Here is a 21,695-nt window from a genome sequence, read left to right as displayed (position 1 = left end):
ATCCCAGGTTGCTCCAAGCCCCATCCAGCCTGGCCTTGGACTTCCAGGGATGGGGCACTCCTCAGATTCAGGGATCTGGCTGAGGAGGTAACTCCTCTTAGTTCTCTCACCCTCGCAAAACAAGGTCTTTATGAGTCTTTTTCCTCTTCCCAGTTCTCTCCTCCCTCATAATGCACATTTCCACCCACAAATAGATTAACTACAAGCCTGGTCTGGAGGGGAACCCACCAGATCACCTCATCTCTGTCACTACATCCCCACGAGAATCAAGATGGAAAAATCCCTCATCCCTATTGTTTTGCATCATGGAGGAAAATAAAAACTCTCCCCCAGGTCATGTTAGCACCATGCAAAGGTCAGAGCAGATAGCCCCAACCAGGAAACACTCTCCTCAAGGCTGTGAACTCACCAGTCATGGGGTGGAGGATGCCCTGTGCGATGTTAATGAGCTGCTGATAGATCTGGATGGAGAGGTGGCTCAGCACCTGTCGGTACTCGATCAGGTCGAAGTTCTTCAGGCAATGCTCGTTCTGCTTCGGTGTGTTTTGTGTCATGAAACCCTGACCAAAAGGAGAGCAAAACACTCAGGTTCATTATTCCACCCATTTACAGCCCATCTAAACCACTGTGTTAACCCCTCCTGCCATACCCTCAGTATACAATATACCCAAGCACATTTTTACTCTATTATAGAAAAGCTCAAGACTCATAAATCACCTTTGATTTACTCAGGCATTTGCTCATAAATTATTACTAGAGGACTATTTTTTGAGAAAATCATTAAACTATCAGTTTCTCATTTTAGCTTTAGGAAGGAGCAATGGTTGTACTAATTGAAACACACAGAAAATGACATTTCAGTCCCAGAGAAACTACTTCTTAGCTATGTGTTTATCCCTTTGAGCCACAATTGTTTACAGGAAACCAAGTACTTTGAAACTAAGGTTGTAGAAAATTGAAGAAAAAACTATAACTGCATGCTGTGACAACATTTACACTGATCTGAGGTTAATGAATTTCTCCAAATAACCAAATTTGTTGCCCTGCCCTTTGCAGAAGAAGCAGCTGACCTCTGGTACTGCACATGGATGCTTTAAGCCCTAAGGTCTGGGCTCAGACTTTAACACCAGTTTTAGTGGCAGAAGCAAACATGATGCAGATTAATTTTGTAATTAATACAGATTTTTTAATTGCCTGTTCATGTAGCTTTATTTGGTTTCAAAATGAGAACTGTGCAACTGTTTTGGTTGGTTGTGACCAGAAAAATGCTAAAATACAACATGTACAAACTTGAATTCATGTCACAATATCTCCACATTTTCCTGACAAAACAAAGAGCATTGTGCTCTTCACATGAAAAAATTCCTCAGAGTTTGGGACTTTCTTTTAAATATTTTTTTAAAAATAGGTTGGATTTCATACTAAACGTAACAGTATTTTGGAAACTGCTCAGAATTATTTTTGTCCTCTGGGTTTTGCATCAAGTTATCAATGGAATTTGCAAACAGCTGGTTCATTTACATAGTAAGTCATGGCAAAGAAAGTGAAAAATTTAAGTTTGGGTTGGTTTTTTTTTACCCTGCTGGTTTTCTGGACAGTATTTTCTTTAAATGTAATATTATTATCCAGACAGAAGAGGGCAAACAAGAGCTTAACTACTAGTAACTATTCTCCAAATTATTTTCCTTTTTAATTTGTATTTTAATCTTAAATCTTCCAAGTCCAGCATTGTGGTATTACACACAAATCATTATCTTTTCCATAACCTAAATAGTTAATTTCATCCTATGAAGTACTTTTTTACTTATTCTTAAAGTTTGAATGCTCAATATATCTAAAAAAATCAATACAAAACAAAAAATAACAGTATTTGGCTCTGTGAAAAATTATAATATGCAGAATAGAGAGCTATAAGGGTGGTAGGATGCATTGTTTTAGAAGGACTGCTATAATCCATTTTGTTGGAAGGGATCAGATGTAACAGAACTTATTTCAACCTATGAAATACTACTGAGATGGCAAGAAATGACAGAATATCCTTCTGAAATCTCATGTTACAATTATCTGTGAGTGGCAGGACGAGGGGGAATGGCTCCCCAGTGCCAGAGGGCAGGGTGAGATGGGATATTGGATAGGAATTCCTGGCTGGGAGGGTAGGCAGCTTCTGGCACAGGTTGGACAGAGAAACTTTGGCTGCTCCATCCCTGAAAGTGTCCAAGGCCAGGTTGGATGAGGCTTGGAGCAACCTGGGCTGGTGGAAGGTGTCCCTGTCCATGGCAAGGGATGGAATGAGATGGTGTTTTAGGTCCCTTCCAACCCAAACCACTCTGTGATTTTAAGATTCCAGGACCTGCCTCATGTTATACCCAGATTAACACAGAAGGGAAGTCAGAGATGACCCCACACTGTAGTCAGTGGGAAGCCACCAGACCCAAGAGACTCAAGGACTCTCCCTGGAGGAAACCCAGCACACTCCAGGTCAGTGGTGGTTCTTACCTCTTCTCCACTGTACTGCTTTAGGCAGTGCAGGAGGCGACATGTGTTCGCCAGCCAAAACGACGTCATCTCAAAGTCATCGCTGTGTTTCTGGAGAAACAAAATTAAACATGTGAGATTCCCCCCTTCCCTTCCTTGGGGGATGTTGGCATAGCGAGACAAAGTGATTTTGAGTTTCCCCCACAGAGAATCAGGAAGTTTTCTCTCCGGAGAAGGGCAGCATTAGCCATTTCCTCCCTGCAAACTTTGTCTTTTCAAATCTGTAAAAGCAAACAGTTTTATTGCTTGGACCATAATTCCCCTTGTTCTTATAAAAAGGGAAGATCTAAGAATGATTTGGCTGCAAATCACTGTGAGAGCTGAATATCACACACTTGGACATGGTTATTACCATTTTACAGCACCTTAACCCCAAGACAGAGCAAAGGGACACCTGCCTTCAGCACTTTCTTAATGCCGTTGATGGTGGAGGTGAGCAAGGAGTGCACCTTCTGGTCATCATTGATGTAATCTGCGTGTCTGATGCACATGTAGAGGATGTAGGCAGGAAGGCAGGGAACAGTAGCAGACACTGCCTGGGGCTTGAGATCTAGAATATTTGAAAAGTATAAAAAAAATAAACGAACAAACCCAAAACAACACAAAAAACAAACTTACATTTCACCAACAGGTAAAGCAGAGAACACAGAGCTAGAGTTGTACCCAGGCAAACCCTTATTCCCCCAGCCCTGGGGAAGAGTATATTATGGCTCTGGAACCTGCATCCCTCTGTGCAGTGTGGACACAGAACCAAAGGTCCATCTGCAGGACAGATGGTTTTGTGATTGAGGTTTGTGACAATATCCCATTACACCTTATGGATGCACTAGGGCTGAGCTTCTTCACCAGGTAAGAGCCTGCCCCAGGAGCATACAAATCACCTTAGAAAACCTCTCTGAAGCTTTCAGGAATACCTTCCACAGGTTTATAAACCCCTCCTTCTGAAGTGATGACACAGCAAATTGCTCTTTCCCCCAAGATTCTGAATCCTAATGGTAGCCAAGGGCACACGGCCTCTAAAGAATAAGCCTGTCTAATTAGGGACACAGTGATGGGTAGCACTGCTCCCTGAACACTTTTTGGACCCTCATGAGGCTCTGCTGGGGTTAGTGTGATGGTAAATACCAACACCCAGCCAGGGAAGCACAGCAGCACAGAGTAAGAGGATGCTGCAGCAATTCTGGTCAGACTGTGCAGCACAGAAGAGCTCACAGGTTCATTATCTGTTATTACCTTGTAAACCAAACTACCTTAGTTCCACTGCTGTTCCACATCCCCAGGGTCTATCCTTCTGCTATCCCCTCCCCATCTATTACCACATCATATGAAGCTCAGCAAGTTACTGCCTGCTCTAAAAACTGCAGCCTTGTTTTGCATTTCCCATTCCTTGCTATCCCTAAGGATTACATCTATGCTGATCTATCTGTTAGTGCAGCTACTTTACTTACCCAAAGAGCCACCACCACAAACGTGTAGCCCCAGAAGGGATTAATTTGAGATGATCTATTTGTTTGCCTTGATTTCTCAAGTTTACAAACTCTCCCAGGCAAGAGAAGGGGGAGGCAGGCACAGGAGCAGAGAAAAGTCCTCACCTGTAATGAGGTTTCGGATGAGGAGTGGCTCATCTTCTTTATAATATTCCAACATGCCCTGAAAATCTTTCTCCTTCCTCTGGACAGCAACTTGCATGTTACTGTCATGCTGCCTCCTCTCAGCTGGCAGCATGGTTTGGGATGCTGTGAAGAGAAAAGAGCATGAATGGTGGCACCTGGAAATCGAGAACTCTTCAGGTCCTACCCTGGCCTTAATGCAGACACCAAGTCAAAGAGCTATGTATTAAACTCCCAATAATGTCATATAAAAATATAAACCAACAGGTCTTGAATTACCAGTCAGAGTTCAGACTCTGAACGAAAGAAAAAGTGTGGAAGTTGAACTTAGAGACGAAAAGAAACAAAGCCATTTTTTATTTTCCAAGAGACCACAGGCTGGAAGATAGCAAACCTAAGGGAAGCTTTTTAGTGTATCATTTTCCCATAGGGTGGGGAAATAGGCAGGCAATGACAAATCCCTAAGCATTACACCTTCTGTCTGTCTGTAAAGCTTCTGAAGTTTAATAAAGCAGAAGAGACCAGCATGCAAATACTGCAGCAAACAGCATGCAAATCACACTGACAGAGACCAGCTGGGTGAGCCGTGGAAACCCTCCAGTTATTCAGCTTAATTTCACTTAATGCCTCGTTTCCAGGAATTAGCTCACGAGAATGGGGCCCTCTGATTAATCACGGCTTCTCCAGAGAACGGGAAGCTCTTTCTCTACAACACAGATGTCACATTTGGGATGTTTTCTCATCAAGTAGAATATAAATATATATTTTATTCCTAAAAGGCTGTATTCCCCCCCTGAAAATGATAGATCAGAGCATTTGCCTGAGAGTCACTGGTCTCCTCCCTGTATCTCTGCCTGGATCACTGCACTGAATGCAATGAAAGCAAGAAGGTTTCTATAAATACCCTCCAACCCTCAGTGTCAGCTCAATGTCTGTTGCTAGTTCGCTGCCAGAATGAACAAAACCTTAGTTTCATAGGAAGAAAAAGAAAGAAAAAAGTCCCCTGCAGCTTTCCAAAGCTGGCCAAAGCATAGCCCAAGTGCAGTGCCCTCGCCCCAGTGTTTTCCAACATCCAAGTCACCTTCAAAATCTTGGACCTTCTTCATGTAAATCTTCAGCTGCTTCTTCAGCTTCTTTTCATTCTTTTCCAACTTTTCTACCAATTCTTTCAGATCCTGAAAAACAGAAGATGCATTAAAAAAAGGGCAAAACACAAAAAACAAATATTAAGCCCAAGAACAACTCATTTTGGGTGAGTTTAAGGCTGACGTCTGGTCCATGATGTGAGTATCTTGCCAGAAGAAGAGCTGTTATTTCTGGATTGCTCAGAGAGAGCCTTACCTACACCACAAAGACTGTGCCTGCTGGACACCTGCTTTCTACAGCAGGCAATACTCACCACACACCACCCACAGTATTTAATCCTCACTACTAATCACAGTAAAACAGCTCCAACACTATTTAGAATCCAGAGTTTCTGGGAAAGGCAAGAAACCTTCACCTGAACTCAGGAGGTGCCAACACTGGCTCCAGATCTTGCACATAGATACAGAAGGTGAGAAAGGGAAATCTATGATCAACCAAGCCAACTGTTTGGAGTGGCCATTGCCCCTTCACGCTTCCACTAAATGTAAGGAAGATGAAGGGATTGTGTGGTCTTTGTGTGTAATGACAGAGTAGAGATGTTCCCAGCAATCTCATTTGGTAGAAAGTACCACAAAGTAGACAGGCTTAAAAAAAAATTAAAAAATAAAAAAAAGTACCTATGTAGTCAAAAAAGTCATACAGCAATAGAACATCAGCTCGAGTGCCAACACCCCAAAATGCACCAGGGAGATGCTGATGGTTCTGCAGGGAGTTTAGGAGGAGGGGAAGAGACTCCAGTGCACTCCCCTCCTTGACATGCTTCCTAATCTCCTTTCTCTCAGCCTATTTGGGGGTTTTTTGCCCCTCTTCTTGTGTTGCCAGCATAGCCTCTTACCAGGTTTTCATTGGTGAGACGTGTAATTTCTTGCTGGAGTCCAAACTCCACCTGGGCCTCTGGAGAGAGCTGCAGGGTCTGCAGGAAAGCCTCCTGCTGCTTCTCCAGCTCCTCCTGCATTGCATCCACCTGGCTTTTCAGAGCTTCCATCTCCTCCTCATGCTCCCTTCGCTGATCCTGGAGCTGCGCTTCCAACAACCTGAGAACAGGACCACACTGATCAGCCTGACATTTCAACATCATGGTAGTAGCTGTTGTTTGAGGTCAGATCCTTCAAAATCAGCTAACCTGGGAGATATTCCCAGTCAACCTCCCTATAAACAAAGCTATGGCTATTATTGCTACAGTAGTCTGTTGTTTGCTATACTGCAGATCAAATACCTCTGAAATTAACAGATATGATGTCAAATGTTGTTTTGTTTGGTTTTTTTTAAAAAATAAAGATAAAAAAAATCCAAGAGCTCCCATTTTTTATTTAACTGTATCGCAAATTTGGGTTCCTTTACTTGTGAAAAGCAAACACACAGCAACAAAGCAGCGCAGATAAACACATGCAGGTTTTGTTTTCAAAAGCTCAGCTTGAAGGATATCTGTCCTTGCCCTCATTTCCTGTCAAACACCAGTTCTTATTCCTGAAAACTGAACTGTAAGTCTTGCAAATGGTTTCGCTCAGTTGGAATGGCACTGGCTTCTTTCACTACTGCTGGGAATGCCAAGAAAGGCAGAAGCTGAAACCCTTCATTCTTTTTAGCTGTTTGTAGAGCTGCTGTTCATCTTTGTTTAAAAACAAGCATATTCACAGGTATTTCAATTCTCATTTACAAACTACCTGCAGAATACTACACACAAAGCAATTTTCTGTCCCCTTGATGAGTTCTTGCTTTCATCATTGCTCCTGACCTCACCAAGATCTTCAGATTGATCAGAGAGACTTGATTGATTCTAGCCCAGGACATACAAATACTAACAACATGATACACAGCCGAGAGAAGTCACCAAAACCACCCTTTTTATTGCACCCTTTAGGTGTGCACTCAACATTCTCCTGTAACAATTTGTCCTGCCATCCTTTCACCTTCACCAAGTCACCTTCCAGCCCTGCCCTGAAACTCTGCACAAGGACAACCGCAGCAAAGGGGTGGGGAATGCTGAGCTAAAGGGTTAGTAGAACATTTAGTTAAGGGATTATCCAGCCATTTGCTAAGCCAGAATGCCTTTTTAGATCCAATGGAAGAATGATTTATTATTGAGATGCTAACTGTAGACACTTATGGTGGTGAGGATGATGACACACCTGGCAGGTAAAATGGCAATTGATTTTTTAAGGGTGTCTAAAAATAATCTCCTCTTAGTCCACCAGCTCTTTCCAGAAGACTGAAAAGGAACTCCAGAAGTTATGAGGACTCTGAGGAAGGGCCATCAAGCCAGGAACTGCAAAGCATTAGCCCTGGATTACACAGGACCATGGTGGCAAGGAGGAGGAATGACCCAAGGAGGTAACCAAGCCCACAACACTGCTGTAGGTCACAGATGTGCTGTCCTAGGCAGAGCTACAGATCATTACACACCCAGATCAGGGGCTACTCTCCTGGCGTCAAGTGCAAACAGCAACCCTCAGAGATGAGGAAGACTCTGGTGTCAACAGCTTTGCATTTATCCAGGACATGAAGAGACACAGAGCTGGGACAGGAGGGAAAAGCCACGACTCTTTCAGGTCCACTGGGAAATTCATGGAGATTCACACCTGTGAACTGCTTCCCTGCAGGCACAGTTATGGATGGGATTTTGTTGTTGTTTTGTGGTTTTATTTCACAGACTGTACTAAAAAATGCATGCTTTCTAGGGAAGATTTCTGGATGAGAAGTATTCATTATCCCCCAGGGTGTTTTCTTGTTGTTGTTGTTAATGTCTTTTGAACATTAAACAACACAATCTCTACTCCCATTTTCCAGCAAAAGACAGAAAAGCACATTTTCCACCTACAGAAACACAGGCAATAATGCACTCAGCCTCATAATCCTGTCAGTAGTTATATTCTTAGTAGGCTTGGAAAATATAGACCCACCAAGAAATAAGTATTAAGTACTTAATTTTCATTTTATTTCTTTATATTGGAATTAGTTTGGATTACCTGTGAGACATCCTCAAAGAGCATACTCCTTCTATGAACCTGGGTTCCTACATTGCTTGGATAAACACATTAATCATCCCTGTTACTGTCTGGTTTTACTCTGATACCTCTACATGTGACCACTTCAGACTACTTTATACAAAATATCTAAATTTTTCATCTTTATAATGTCAAATTTTCTTTAAGAATAATACATATTGGAGCCCCATAACCACTGAAGACCAGGCTGATGCAGGAGAAGAATCCAGGAGTGCCCCACTGTGCCCCAGTGGGATATTTGCCCAGCTGACCAGGATGTAGGGAGAGCTGTGGAAGGATGGCACTGTGTGTCCAACCCATGCCTTCCTCCTTATACCTGTGGACCACTGATGGATGGGAGCACACAATGCCCAGGAGCATGCAAAGGTGAAAGCATTGGCATACAAGCACAGGGATTCTCCTGCTGGCAAGTCAAGGATTGGGAGAAAACACTTTAGGGAGGTGCTGTATCTTAGTGCAATTTGGAAAATAATTATGTAAAATAGGAGGGGTTTTTTGGCTACTTGGAAGTCACAGCTTCTCAATACCTTTATCACCAAATTTCCCATTAGTGTAACAAAATCCTTACTGAATCACAGCTCAGGCATTAGTGACAACAGCCACCACCAACAATGTCCAACGAGAATCACAACCACTCCTCTGAAAATTAGAGGAGGGTCTCAATTCCTCCACTTTGGAAATCTACCTCCAGCTGCTCCCAGAGAGGACAACAGGTCCTGTAGAGGACCACAGGGCACCAGCAGAGCAAGAGGAAGAAAGAAAAGGGTAGCAGAAGGTAGGAGAAGGGAGAAGCAGCAGTGAGGAAAACGAGAAAGTGTTTGACCTGGCAACTTGCTTTAAACCTTGATAAGCCAAGCCGAGCTCTCCATCTTCATTGAGATACTCCCAGTCCTCAGTCTTGCTAGAAATAAAGGACAGAAAAAGGAAACAAGAGGACAGAAGAAAGACAAAATGTCAATTGCAAGAAAAGGGGAAAAGGTGCAGAACCCTTATTAATTTTATTTAACATAATTTTTTAAAGCACACGTTCATTACATTGTATTTCTTTTTCCAGCATGGTGAAGGAGAACCATGCCCTGGTTGTGCCCTGTGAAACACTCCTGGGTAGTGGAGCTTTTCCTCCCCGCCCAGCTGTCCTCATACTGTCCCTTCCCCTCAACCCCACTGCAGCCAACATGGGAACACAAAGTCATTCATGTCAGAAGGGAACACCACAGATCACCCTCTTCAGCCTCCCGGCAGGTTATTGTAATTCCCAATTGCTGTTTTTATGTTCCCCTAACATGATATTTTTAAGACAATTTTCTCCATTTCCTTCCTTTGGCAGCAACTTCCCCTGGACTAAAATAAATTCTCCTCCTTCTACTTCAGTTGAGGGTTTCCTCAAACACTGAGTCAAACACATCAGTCTTTCCTCAGAGCAACTCTTGGTTCAGACACCACCTAAATCCCTACAAGATCAAACCTCCTCTGTATCCATCCAGGCAGAAAAATACCCAGAAAAGTCTCATCTCACTTTAATGCTAAAAGTCTCTGTTTGGAAGATTGTTATGTCTTGGCTTCTTTTTTTTTTTTTAATTTTATGAGGCAAGAAACTTATTTATCTCCTTTAATGAGGTGTTGAACACGTCACAAATGAGTGATATAACTTGACCAGAAACAGATTTTTCAACAAGATTTTACTTGCCTTCAATGCCAGTTAAACAGGTTTGGTTTTTTTTCTTGGAAATAACAAATAAAAAGTAAGCAAAGAAACCACCAAATTTATTACATCATTGTATTTTGGACAAAAAAACCGCAAAAACAAGAACAAAAAAGCCCTCAACACCCCAATTGAGCCAACATACATCTCCTGTTTTGGAACGAGCTGTAGCAGATGCCATTCCCTGGCAAGGAAATCTCTGCACATTTCAGTGGAAAAGCACAACACACAAACTTTCTGCAGCAGATTTTCACAGGAGGAAAGCAGTGAGAAATGTGGTGTTTCAGCACTGCCATGAAAGGACTCAGGAGGTGTCTCACTGCCACAGGCAGTCTGTACAACCCTTCCATGACCGTGTACAGCACTTCTCAAAAACAGCAAACATTTCAGGCACTGACATTTGGAAAGTTCATCTGTTAAAGCCACGTGTATGAATTTAAATTAAAACCTTGTTGCTACCCCATACGCAGCAGGTTTCCAAAAGGGTTTGTAGGCTGACAGAAACAAGGAGGTTTATTGGTCTGATTTGCATGAATTTGTTAGTAAAGTCTTTTTTTTTGGTTCAGATAATCTTAACAGGACATATCCTCATGCACTAATAATCAAGGAAAAAGCAGGAAGGATCATCACTGTTTATTGCATGTCAGTAACCTGTGAAATCTCACAAAAGGAGCAGCATTTTTAAGAGATGCATTTTCCTGAATTAACCTGCTTTGAAAAATAGCTCTCCTCCCTTTTTTAAATATAGGCACTGTAGTAAAAGGGCAGCTCAAGGAGGCACCATTGTAAGATAAAAATGCCAATATAAGATAAACCTGCACTGGGAAAAGAGCACTCAGTTCATTTCCATCAACAGAGCACTGACTCAGAAATCACTGAGCTCCCCCTTCTCCTCAAAGTTCTTATTGATCAAGACATTAAACATCAAATAGGGGCCCTTTCAAGCTAATTAGATTAATTAGCATGTGACAACATAATTTCCTAAAATGCAGGGTAAATCCTTTCCTCAAAAAAGGCTGAGAGGAGTTTAAAGTGTATGATCCACAAAGCCTTTGTCCTTATCTTGGAATTGCAGGAATGGGGAGCAGCTGGGGCAAACAGCCCTCATCAAAAGTGAGAAATTCCTGCCAAAACAACTCCCTCCCTTATAGAACCAAGTGAGAGGAGACTGCTTGGAGAGTGGGAAGCAGAGATATGAACCCTTTCCATGTGATAGCCTCTTCCAGCTGCAAAGCATCCTTTCAGATGAAGCCAGTCACCTCAGCTGCACCTGCAGGTGGGACTTACCCAGCAGAAAAAAAATTTAAAAAATCCATGTACTCAACAGAAGTCACTTGGAAGTTATCACAGAAGCTAATTTCAAAGACAGAGCCTGATTTACTTTGAGCTGGCAGGTTATTATCCCTAACATCATCACCTGGTCTCTTGCTAGCTATACGTTTCAACCAAGATCAAACAAGCTCAAAAGAATGATCCCAAGGAGTGAAACAGGGAAGAAAGAGCTTACTTAGCTTTACATTCAGTTATTGAAGCTGGGAACTAACTTGATTATTCTCCCTTTGGCAGCTAAAAGTAAGCAAGAACAAAAAACAAACAAAAAAAGGCTGAGTTTATGCATTCATAAGGGCTGCTTTTGATTCAAAGTTGCCCTTCACCTGGAATCAAAGGGCTTTCCTCTGAAAGCTTTGTGGAGACAGAATTACTAGGTGGGCAAGGTCAGAAGCACCTGACAGAGGTTTTCCTGTTTTCCTCCTGCTGTATTTATAAGTCCTGCATTATATGGACATGGGGACAATAGAAGGTCCATCTCCCACCAAAGTAAAGCCATGCTCTCTCCCCAGCCTAAACAGCTCAGATGAGACCCCCCCTCCAGAGCTGCCTCCAGCCCTGGGGTCTCCAGCATCAGAAGGATCTGGAGCTGCTAGAGCAAGTCCAGAGGAGGCCCCAGAGATGCTCCAGGGCTGGAGCCCCTCTGCTCTGGAGCCAGGCTGGGAGAGCTGGGGGGCCTTACCTGGAGAAGAGAAGGCTCCAGGGACACCTGAGAGCCCCTGGCAGGGCCTAAAGGGGCTCCAGGAGAGCTGGAGAGGGACTGGGGACAAGGCATGGAGGGACAGGACACAGGGAATGGCTTCCCAGTGCCAGAGGGCAGGGTGTGATGGGATATTGGGAAGGAGGTGCTGGCTGGGAGGGTGGGCAGGCCCTGGCACAGGTTGGGCAGAGAAACTGTGGCTGCTCCTGGATCCCTGGAAGTGTCCAAGGCCAGGCTGGACAGGGCTTGGAGCAACCTGGGCTAGTGGAAGGTGTCCCTGTCCATGGCAGAGGGTTGGAAGGAAATGAATTTGAAGGTCCCTTCCAACCCAAACCATTCTAGGACTCTGTGAATGGGAAATGGGAATAGTTCTTGCAGAGCAGGTAGAAGAAAAACTGGCTCTTGCTTATAAATCCCACTTCAGAATTGCATGTCCATCAGAAAAGCTTCCCATTAAAACATTTATTGATCAAGATTAGAAAGGGAAAGCAGTTCTATTTCTCATGCTGACACCCTTGGGTAAAGAGCTGCACAAGTACAAATGCAAATTTGTGCCAGGGGGGAGGGAATGTTAATTTATATCCACAAACACAATAACCCATGCTCCCTAAGCATTTATTTTCACCTGTTTTACTGGCATTGACACCAGCCTACACTTTATAAATCATTCCAATACACAAGCAAAGGGAACCAAATAATGTGGAAGCTGGTGGTGGTTAATGAGCCACTGGATAAATCACTACAGAAATTCAGAGTAAGAGTTTATAGAGCTACTGCTACTGTATTACAGAACCAAGCTCCAGCCAAGCTTCATATGAGAGAGAGATAAGAGAACTAATAGGAAACTGAGCCTGGAGACTGCAAATTTCCCCTCCCAACACTCAGGAGGCCAAAAACCACCAAGGCTGGATCACATGAACTTCTTAACATTGCAGCTCATCCATTCAATTGCAAGGAAAGAAATTTGTGCTCTTGTGGAAAATCAGATCCTGGATTATATACCCTGGAGGTATTTAAAAGCCATGTGGATGTGGCACTTGGGGACATGGCTTAGTGGTGGCCTTGGCAGTGCTGGGAATGGTTGGATCTGAGATACATTTCCCAACATAAATGACTCCATGATTCAATTCTTTCTGCAGAAGTGAAGTCTGGAAATCAGAACATTTGAAGGAGAACTGGAGTCTCCTGGAAGGCTTCAGCAGGCAACAGGTACACTGGTATGACCAGATACTTATTAATATTGGGGACTAGGGATACAACCTTCTTGTCGGATCCAGAGCAGCAGCAGGACCTAAACAGGAGGAGATCCCCGCTCTCGCCCAGACCACAGCCCTCGCCTGCACCAACAGGTTTTTCATTTCCTTTTGCTCTGGACTTGGGGGAGCCACAGGGGTCTCAGCACAAGGGCAAACAAACTCCCTTGGGTTTGTGCCCCAGGACACTGGGCTATACTGCTGGGGTTTTGTGAGTTGAAAGCAATTTCCCTTGTGTGTCAGTGTTGTTATTGTAATATTATTATTAAATTTTAGCTCTGACTTATAATCTCTCTCGTGGTGAGTTCATTTCCCCTGCTGGTTCACCTTTAAACCAGCACACATTATAAACAAATGCTGTCAAAGAGAGCAGCTACAATTCCCTGGCAGGCTTTGTTTGCTGCTCCTTCAGCTATCAGCAGGTGACTCAGAGGGGAGTTGGAGGCGGTGCTTGCTCGTTAGCAGGAGAGTGAGAAGGCTTTAAAGGGAGGGAAGGGAGCTGCTTGGCTCATTCCCTGGCAGGCTTTGTTTGCTGCTCCTTCAGCTATCAGCAGGTGACTCAGAGGCGAGTTGGAGGCGGGGCTTGCTCGTTAGCAGGAGAGTGAGAAGGCTTTAAAGGGAGGGAAGGGAGCTGCTTGGCTCATTCCCTGGCAGGCTTTGTTTGCTGCTCCTTCAGCTATCAGCAGGTGACTCAGAGGCGAGTTGGAGGCGGGGCTTGCTCGTTAGCAGGAGAGTGAGAAGGCTTTAAAAACATCTCTAGGGAGCGCAAGCGACCCGGAGCGCGACGAACAGGAGCGGGCAAACAGGGGCGTGGCACGTCTGTGAGGGCGTGGCACGGCAGTTTCCACGGCAGTTGGCACGGCAGTTCGCACAGGCAGGGCAGAAGCCTAGGTATTTCTGCAGCTTTTTTTTTTTTTTTCTCCTCTGTTCATTTGTTTCTTTGTCTCTTTCTACCTTTCCCCACAGCTTAAGGCAGTCATGCCTCCCAGAAAAATGAAAGCTGTTGCTCCTGTTACCAGTAGAGGTGTGTCAATACAGACTGAACCCTCTAAAAAGGATGCAGCCACTCAGGCCTTCGGCTGCATAGACTGTCTGAGCCTGGACCTACTACCAGAGGACAGTATGAGAAGCGCCTGCATACGATGTGAGCAGGTGAACGATTTGCTGGGTCTGGTGGCAGAGCTAAAGGAAGAGGTCGATAGGCTCAGAAACATAAGGGAGAGTGAAAGGGAAATTGACTGGTGGAGTCACACCCTTTCCACTCCTAAGGAAGCCCAGCAGGAGGTGGTGAAGCCCAGCCCCTCCTGCCATCAGGCAGACGGAACAAACCATAGGGTTGGGGATGAATGGAAACAGGTGCCTGGTCGTAGAGGCAAAAACACCCCCTCTTGACCCCTTTCACCTGCCAGGGTGCCCTTAAAAAACAGGTATATGGCCCTGGACTCAGACAGTCTGTTGGAGGACAGTCAGGAGGAGGATCTATCTACAAGATCTTCTGGTTACCCCCAGCCTACCGGACGGGTTACAACTACAGGTAAGAGAAAAAAGAGAAGGGTTGTTGTAATAGGTGACTCCCTTCTGAGAGGAACTGAAGGCCCTATATGTCGGCCAGACCCGTCCCACAGGGAAGTTTGCTGCCTTCCTGGGGCCAGGGTGAGGGATATTACCAAAAGACTTCCTAAACTTCTCCAACCCTCAGACTATTACCCACTGTTGGTTGTCCAGGTTGGAAGTGATGACATTAATAAAAGGAGTACCAGAGTAATTAAAAAAGATTTCAAGGCACTGACCCGATCTCTTCAGGGGACAGGAGCACAGGTAGTAATTGCCTCAGTTCCTGTGCTAGCTGGGATGAATGAGGAGAGGTTTAGGAAAGCCCAGCTTACCAACAGGTGGCTTAGGGGATGGTGCTATCGTCAAAATTTTGGGTTTTTTGATCATGGCGCAAACTCTGTGTTGCCCAGTCTCATCAAACCAGATGGGCTCCATTTATCTAGGAAGGGCAAAAGAACTGTAGCCCATAAGTTGGCAGGGTTAGTTAGGAGGGCTTTAAACTAGGTTTGAAGGGGGAAGGGACGGCAACTGGGCTCTCCAGAGACAGGCCTAAGGGCGTAGAGCCCGAGTTGAGAATGAAATCAATGGCCCAGCTGAAGTGCATGTACACCAATGCACGCAGTATGGGAAACAAACAAGAGGAGCTGGAAGCCATAGTGCAGCAGGAAAACTATGACATAGTTGCTGTCACAGAAACGTGGCGGGATGAATCACATGACTGGAGTGCTGCTATGGGGGGCTACAAGCTCTTCAGAAAAGACAGGCAGGGAAGGAGAGGTGGAGGGGTGGCTTTATATGTTAGAGAGTCTCTTGACTCTGTTGAAGTTGAGGTCAGCAGTGACAAGGTTGAGTGCCTGTGGGCCAGAATCAGGGGCAAGGCGAACAAGGCTGACACCCTTGTGGGTGTCTGTTACAGACCACCCAACCAGGATGATGAAGGGGATGAATTATTCTACAAGCAGCTGGCAGATGTCTCAAAATCTCCAGCCCTTGTTCTTGTGGTTGACTTTAACCTGCCAGATATCTGCTGGGAGCTTCATACTGCAGAGAAGAGGCAGTCAAGGAGGTTCCTGGAGAGTATAGAGGACAATTTCCTTCATCAACTGGTAAATGAGCCAACCAGGGGGAAGGCCCTGCTAGACCTACTATTTACAAACAGAGAGGGGCTGGTAGATGATGTAGTGGTTGGAGGCCGCCTGGGGCATAGTGACCATGAAATAATAGAATTTTCAGTCCTCAGGGATGTAAGGAGAGTCACCATTAAAACCTCTACCTTGGATTTTCGGAGAGCAGATTTTGGCCTATTCAAAGAACTGATTCAGAGCATACCCTGGGAAACAACCCTTAAAGGTAAGGGGGTCCAGGAGGGATGGACATGTTTTAAGAGGGAGATTTTGAATGCACAGCAACAGGCTGTCCCAGTGTGCCGAAAGGCCAGCCGGAGGGGAAGACGGCCAGCTTGGTTAAATAGGGAGATTCTGCAAGAAATCAGGGATAAAAAGAAAGTTTACAGACTATGGAAAAAAGGGCTGGCTACTTATGAAGAATTTACAGATAGAGCTAGGTCATGCAGGAAAAAAAATAGGGAAAGAAAAGTGGAATTTGAAGTAAATTTGGCTATTTCAGTTAGGGATAACAAAAAGTCCTTTTATAAATACATTAATAACAAAAGGAGGGGCAAGGAAAACCTCCATTCTCTGTTGGACTTGGAGAGAAATATAGTTAAGGAAGATGAGGAGAAGGCTGAGGTACTTAACACCTACTCTGCCTCAGTTTTCATCAGTAAGACAGGTGGCCCTCAAGACAACTGGCCTCTGGAGCTGGTGGACAGGGAGAGGGAGCTGAATACCCCTCCTGTATTCCAGGAGGAAATAGTGACCGACTTACTGAGCCAGCTGGATCCTAACAAGTCTATGGGACCAGATGGGATCCATCCCAGGGTGATGAAGGAGCTGGCAGAAGAGCTTGCCAAACCGCTCTCCATCATCTTCCAACAGTCCTGGCTCTCTGGGGAGGCCCCAGATGACTGGAGGTTGGCCAATGTCACCCCAATCCACAAAAAGGGCTTCAAGCAGGACCCTGGCAACTACAGGCCTGTCAGCCTGACCTCCGTGCCTGGCAGGGTTATGGAGCAGATGAGTGCAATCACACAGCACCTTCAGGGTGGACAAGGGATTAGACCCAGCCAGCATGGGTTTAGGAGGGTCAGGTCCTGTCTGACCAACCTGATCTCTTTCTACGATCAGGTGACCCACCTGGTGGATGAGGGGAAGGCTGTGGATGTGGTCTATCTGGACTTCAGCAAGGCCTTTGATACTGTCTCCCATAATATACTCCTCAAAAAGCTGGTAGCCCATGGCTTGGACAAGTGTACCCTCTCCTGGATTAAGAGCTGGCTGGAGGGTTGGGCCCAGAGAGTGCTGGTGAATGGAGCTGCATCCAGCTGGTGGCCGGTCACCAGTGGTGTTCCCCAGGGGTCTGTGTTGGGTCCAGTCCTGTTTAACATCTTTATTGATGATTTAGATGTGGGGATTGAGTCCATCATCAGCAAATTTGCTGATGACACCAAGTTGGGAGGGAGTGTCGACCTGCTGGAAGGCAGGAGGGCTCTGCAGAGGGATCTGGATAGACTGGAGAGATGGGCTGATTCCAATGGGATGAAGTTCAACAAGGCCAAGTGCAAGTCCTGCCCTTTGGCCACAACAACCCCCTGCAGCGCTACAGGCTGGGCACAGAGTGGCTGGAGAGCAGCCAGGCAGAAAGGGACCTTGGAGTACTAATTGACAGGAAGCTCAACATGAGTCAACAGTGTGCCCATGTGGCCAAGAAGGCCAATGGGATCCTGTCCTGTATCAAAAATAGCGTGGCCAGCAGGCCCAGGGAAGTGATCCTTCCCCTGGACTCTGCATTGGTGAGGCCACACCTTGAGTGTTGTGTTCAGTTCTGGGCCCCTCAGTTCAGAAAGGATATTGAGGTGCTGGAGCGGGGCCAGAGAAGAGCAACGAGGCTGGAGAAGGGACTGGAGCACAAGTGCTGTGGGGAGAGGCTGAGGAAGCTGGGGGTGTTTAGCCTGGAGAAGAGGAGGCTCAGAGGTGACCTCAGCACTGTCTGGAACTCCCTGAAGGGAAGTTCTGGCCAGGTGGGGCCTGGTCTCTTCTCCCAGGCACTCAGCAATAGGACAAGGGGGCACGGGCTTAAGCTCTGCCAGGGGAAATTGAAGTTGGAGAGCAGAAAAAAATTTTTTACAGAGAGAGTAATCAGGCATTGGAATGGGCTGCCCGGAGAGGTGGTGGATTCACCATCCCTAGAGATCTTTAAATGCAGATTGGATGTGGCGCTGGGTGCCATGATCTAGTAAATGAACTAGAGTTGGACCAAGGGTTGGACTTGATGATCTTGGAGGTCTTTTCCAACCCAATCGATTCTATGATTCTATGAACCTGGTCAGACACATCTTATAAAAACAGCAACTCTTATTTTGACTTTTTCACCAAGCCCTGAACACAAACTAACCATCCCTACATATGCACACAGGGAAACTCAGGGAGTTATTAAAGCTGTGCCTGACAGATTTCACATCCTGTGTCAATGCCCACAGCTCCAGGAAAATGTTGGAAGGGAAAAAGAGAAAATTCACAGAATTCACTAAGTGACCAGAAAACACACCTTGCTGCAGGAAGCACACTGAGCCCACTGATTTACAGACAAGAATGTAATGTTCAAATTAATCTCATCACCTCTGTTGCAGGAGGGACAGAAATTTCATCAGTAAGTTCAATTCAGGAAAACAAATATTCAATGGTAAATTGAGGAAACCCACAAACACCAGTCCTGATCCAGCCAGATATGATGCCCAGGTGAGAAACCAGTGTAAATAGAGTCCTGGAATCCAACAATCCTCACTCCTCCAGGTCCCTGGGCCAAGATGAGAGCTGGCAGAACCAGCCTGGGCAGAGCCTCAGTCCAGTCAACTGGATTTTAAGCTCTGTTGAAATGCAATGCATGTGGAACTCAGCCCTTCCAGCACATCCACCCCTCTAATCACACACCAGGAGATCTCCACAGGTTCTCCTGGGAATTTCACAAGAAGCAAAATTAATGCAAACACAGAAAATCCAGCCCATTCTGTGGCAGGAATTTGGAGGGCATACGGCACAGATATGATGATGGAAGTTCACCACACAACTAAATATACACTGAATTTTTGCCCAGAAATCTGGCTTTCCCACTGCACCTTTTTGGCCATCCACTTCTGAAAGCATTAAACAACTCTTCACTTTTTTTTAATATTACAGTGGAATATCATAGAATCCCAGAACGGTTTGGGTTGGAAGAGACTTCCAAGCTCATCCAGTTCCACCCCCTACCATGGGCAGAGACACCTTCCACTAGCCCAGGTTGCTCCGAGTCCCATCCAGCCTGGCACTGATGTGTTCCTTTCCTCATATCCATACAGGTATGAATAAAATCCTCATTAAATCATGGTCTGTCCTAGTGTAATGGTTTGACCCATGGCTTCCTCAGTAACCATTGTATCTAAGGAAGTTACAAGTATTCCACACGTGTCTTCCACGTAGCAGTGGGGGAGTGGTTTTGTGCCTTCTTCCCTTCCTTGGCTGAGGAGCTGGAGGGAGGTGGTGGAGGTCTGGTCCCTCTGGTCCCTGGTGTTTCTCCTGTCCTGAGTGAGATTGTTTCATTCTTGTTCCCCTTCCTTGAGGTTTTTAATTGTGTTTCTTTTGATTCATTCGGTTTCTTTGGGTTGGGTTGGTGTCTTCCCTATTTCCCAGCTAATCAATCCCCTTTTCTCCCTTCCCCTCTCCCCTGGGAGGTGGGATCCTGTGTATTGTGTATACAGTGTGGTTTGTAAATGTTAGTAAATATAATTTATTCTTTTTATTCAGTTCAGTTTCTTTAGAGTGCGTGTCTTTTCAGTTTTTTTTTCCTTTGCTTTGCTGGGAAGGTTCTGGGAGGGGGAAGGGGGGCCAGTCCAGGGTTGGCAACAGCTGGGCCAAACCTGCGACACCTAGCCTGTACTGTTAACGTTTTGCAACCACTGTAAAAGTGGCAAGGTATATTCTGCTATTAAAAGCCATGAATCCACAATGTCTTGGTCTTCTACCTTGATGAATGGATATTATTTATGGAAAAAGGCCTAAAACATCCATATTTGTCAAAAAAGCCAAAAAAAAGAGATAAACATTCAATTTCCTTGGAGTAAAAATAAAACAAAAATTACTTTTCATACTATCTTGCTGTTTAATCCACGTAATTTTGTATTCTTGCAAGACACTACTTCATTATTTGATGTCCTCCTGGATAACTGCAAGGATGATTTAATGCTTGGCAATGTCAGCCCACTGTTACTGTAAGGACAGACATATGTTCACAAAATTAACTTTTACTATGGTAAACCTGTAATCATACAGAAGTTCCCAACACTCAGTTTAGATGGAGGAAAACCAATAATGTGAATGTTCCAGGGAATACAGTGTGTTTGTCAGCTCAGTTAACCACAATAGGCTTTTCATAGAATCATAGAATCGACTGGGTTGGAAAAGACCTCCAAGATCATTGAGTCCAACCCTTGGTCCAATTCCAGTCCCTTTACCAGATCATGGCACTCAGTGCCACGGCCAAGCTCAGCTGAAAAACCTCCAGGGATGGGGAATCCACCACCTCTCTGGGCAGCCCATTCCAATCCCTGAGCACTCTCTCTGCAAAGAAGTTTTTTCTGCTCTCCAACTTCAATTTCCCCTGGCAGAGCTTGAGCCCATCGTGCCCCCTTGTCCTATTGCTGAGTGCCTGGGAGAAGAGACCAACCCCCACCTGGCCAGAACTTCCCTTCAGGGAGTTCCAGACAGTGCTGAGGTCACCACTGAGCCTCCTCTTCTCCAGGCTAAACAACCCCAGCTCCCTCTGGGCAAATGAGAAGGGGAGTATGTTGTCTTCCCTGCATGGTATATTTCAAATAAATAACTCAAATGTATCCCAAATCTTAGTCTTGCTGCTACTTACATACCAGAAGCAAAGTCAAACCCCAGTTTTGCTCACTTTCCACATGCTGTCCTAGTTCAGCAGGAGGAACCAGTGGGGGTGATCAAAGCTGTGTATTCTACCCCCTCTATTCATTCCCCAAGGACAATGGGCCATTAGCAGCAGCTGCCCAGGGAGCCATTATCACCTTCACACCCAGCCTGAGGGGGGAGGAGCTGCTAATGGGCCATCAACAGTTCAACACCCCCCTGGCTCCCAGAGTTAATCACCCATTGTGTGAGTCCCCGCCCTGGAGGAGCGACTGGGTGCTCCCTGAGGGTACATAAGTGGTGGGTAAGAAGACCTCGAGAACCTCTCGTGGGATCCAGAGGAGCAGCAGGACCTAAACAGGAGGAGATCACCACTCTCAACCAGACCACAGCCCTTGCCTGCACCAACAGGTTTCTCACTTCTTTTTGCTTTGGACTTGGGGGGAACCAGGCGGGTCTCAGCACAAGGGCTAACAAACCCCTTTTGGGTTTGTGCCCCAGGGCACTGGGTTGTACAGCTGGGTTTTGTGAGTTGAAAGTAATTTCTCTTTGTGTCACTGTATTTATTGTAATATTATTATTAAATTTTAGCCTCTGACTTATAATCTCTCTCGTGGTGAGTTCATTTTCCCTGCTGGTTCCCCTTTAAACCAGCACACATGCTCAATATTTCCCCTCTCTTGGGGACACACACAGCCCTAACAATGAGGGTTCCTCACCCATTAGAACGACTTGGAACTCCACAATTTTTAAGATCTCTTCTGACCCAAACCATCCCAGGATTCTATGATTCCACAAAATGTGTGATCTGGTTTCATCTTTATGGCCCATCCTTGAC

General features: G+C 45.3%; 1 protein-coding gene across 2 annotated transcripts in view; it reads right to left on the bottom strand.

The window, feature by feature from the left end:
- Nucleotides 1-21,695, bottom strand: part of MYO5B (myosin VB) — a 172,605-nt gene that overhangs the window by 8,487 nt on the left and 142,423 nt on the right. For both annotated transcript variants that reach the window (XM_071580010.1, XM_071580011.1), the window contains exons 30-35: nucleotides 6,127-6,325; nucleotides 5,227-5,320; nucleotides 4,128-4,271; nucleotides 2,934-3,085; nucleotides 2,497-2,586; nucleotides 410-560 (exon numbers count right to left, since the gene is read on the bottom strand). In XM_071580010.1, the coding sequence (XP_071436111.1) occupies nucleotides 410-560; nucleotides 2,497-2,586; nucleotides 2,934-3,085; nucleotides 4,128-4,271; nucleotides 5,227-5,320; nucleotides 6,127-6,325 (830 nt within the window). The remainder of the gene's footprint in view (nucleotides 1-409; nucleotides 561-2,496; nucleotides 2,587-2,933; nucleotides 3,086-4,127; nucleotides 4,272-5,226; nucleotides 5,321-6,126; nucleotides 6,326-21,695) is intronic.

This window comes from Pithys albifrons, chromosome Z, assembly GCF_047495875.1.
Source record: "Pithys albifrons albifrons isolate INPA30051 chromosome Z, PitAlb_v1, whole genome shotgun sequence".
In the NCBI taxonomy this organism is placed as follows: domain Eukaryota; kingdom Metazoa; phylum Chordata; class Aves; order Passeriformes; family Thamnophilidae; genus Pithys; species Pithys albifrons.
Note: the sequence above shows the minus strand (reverse complement) of the source record. Positions and strands in the feature narration are given on the sequence as shown.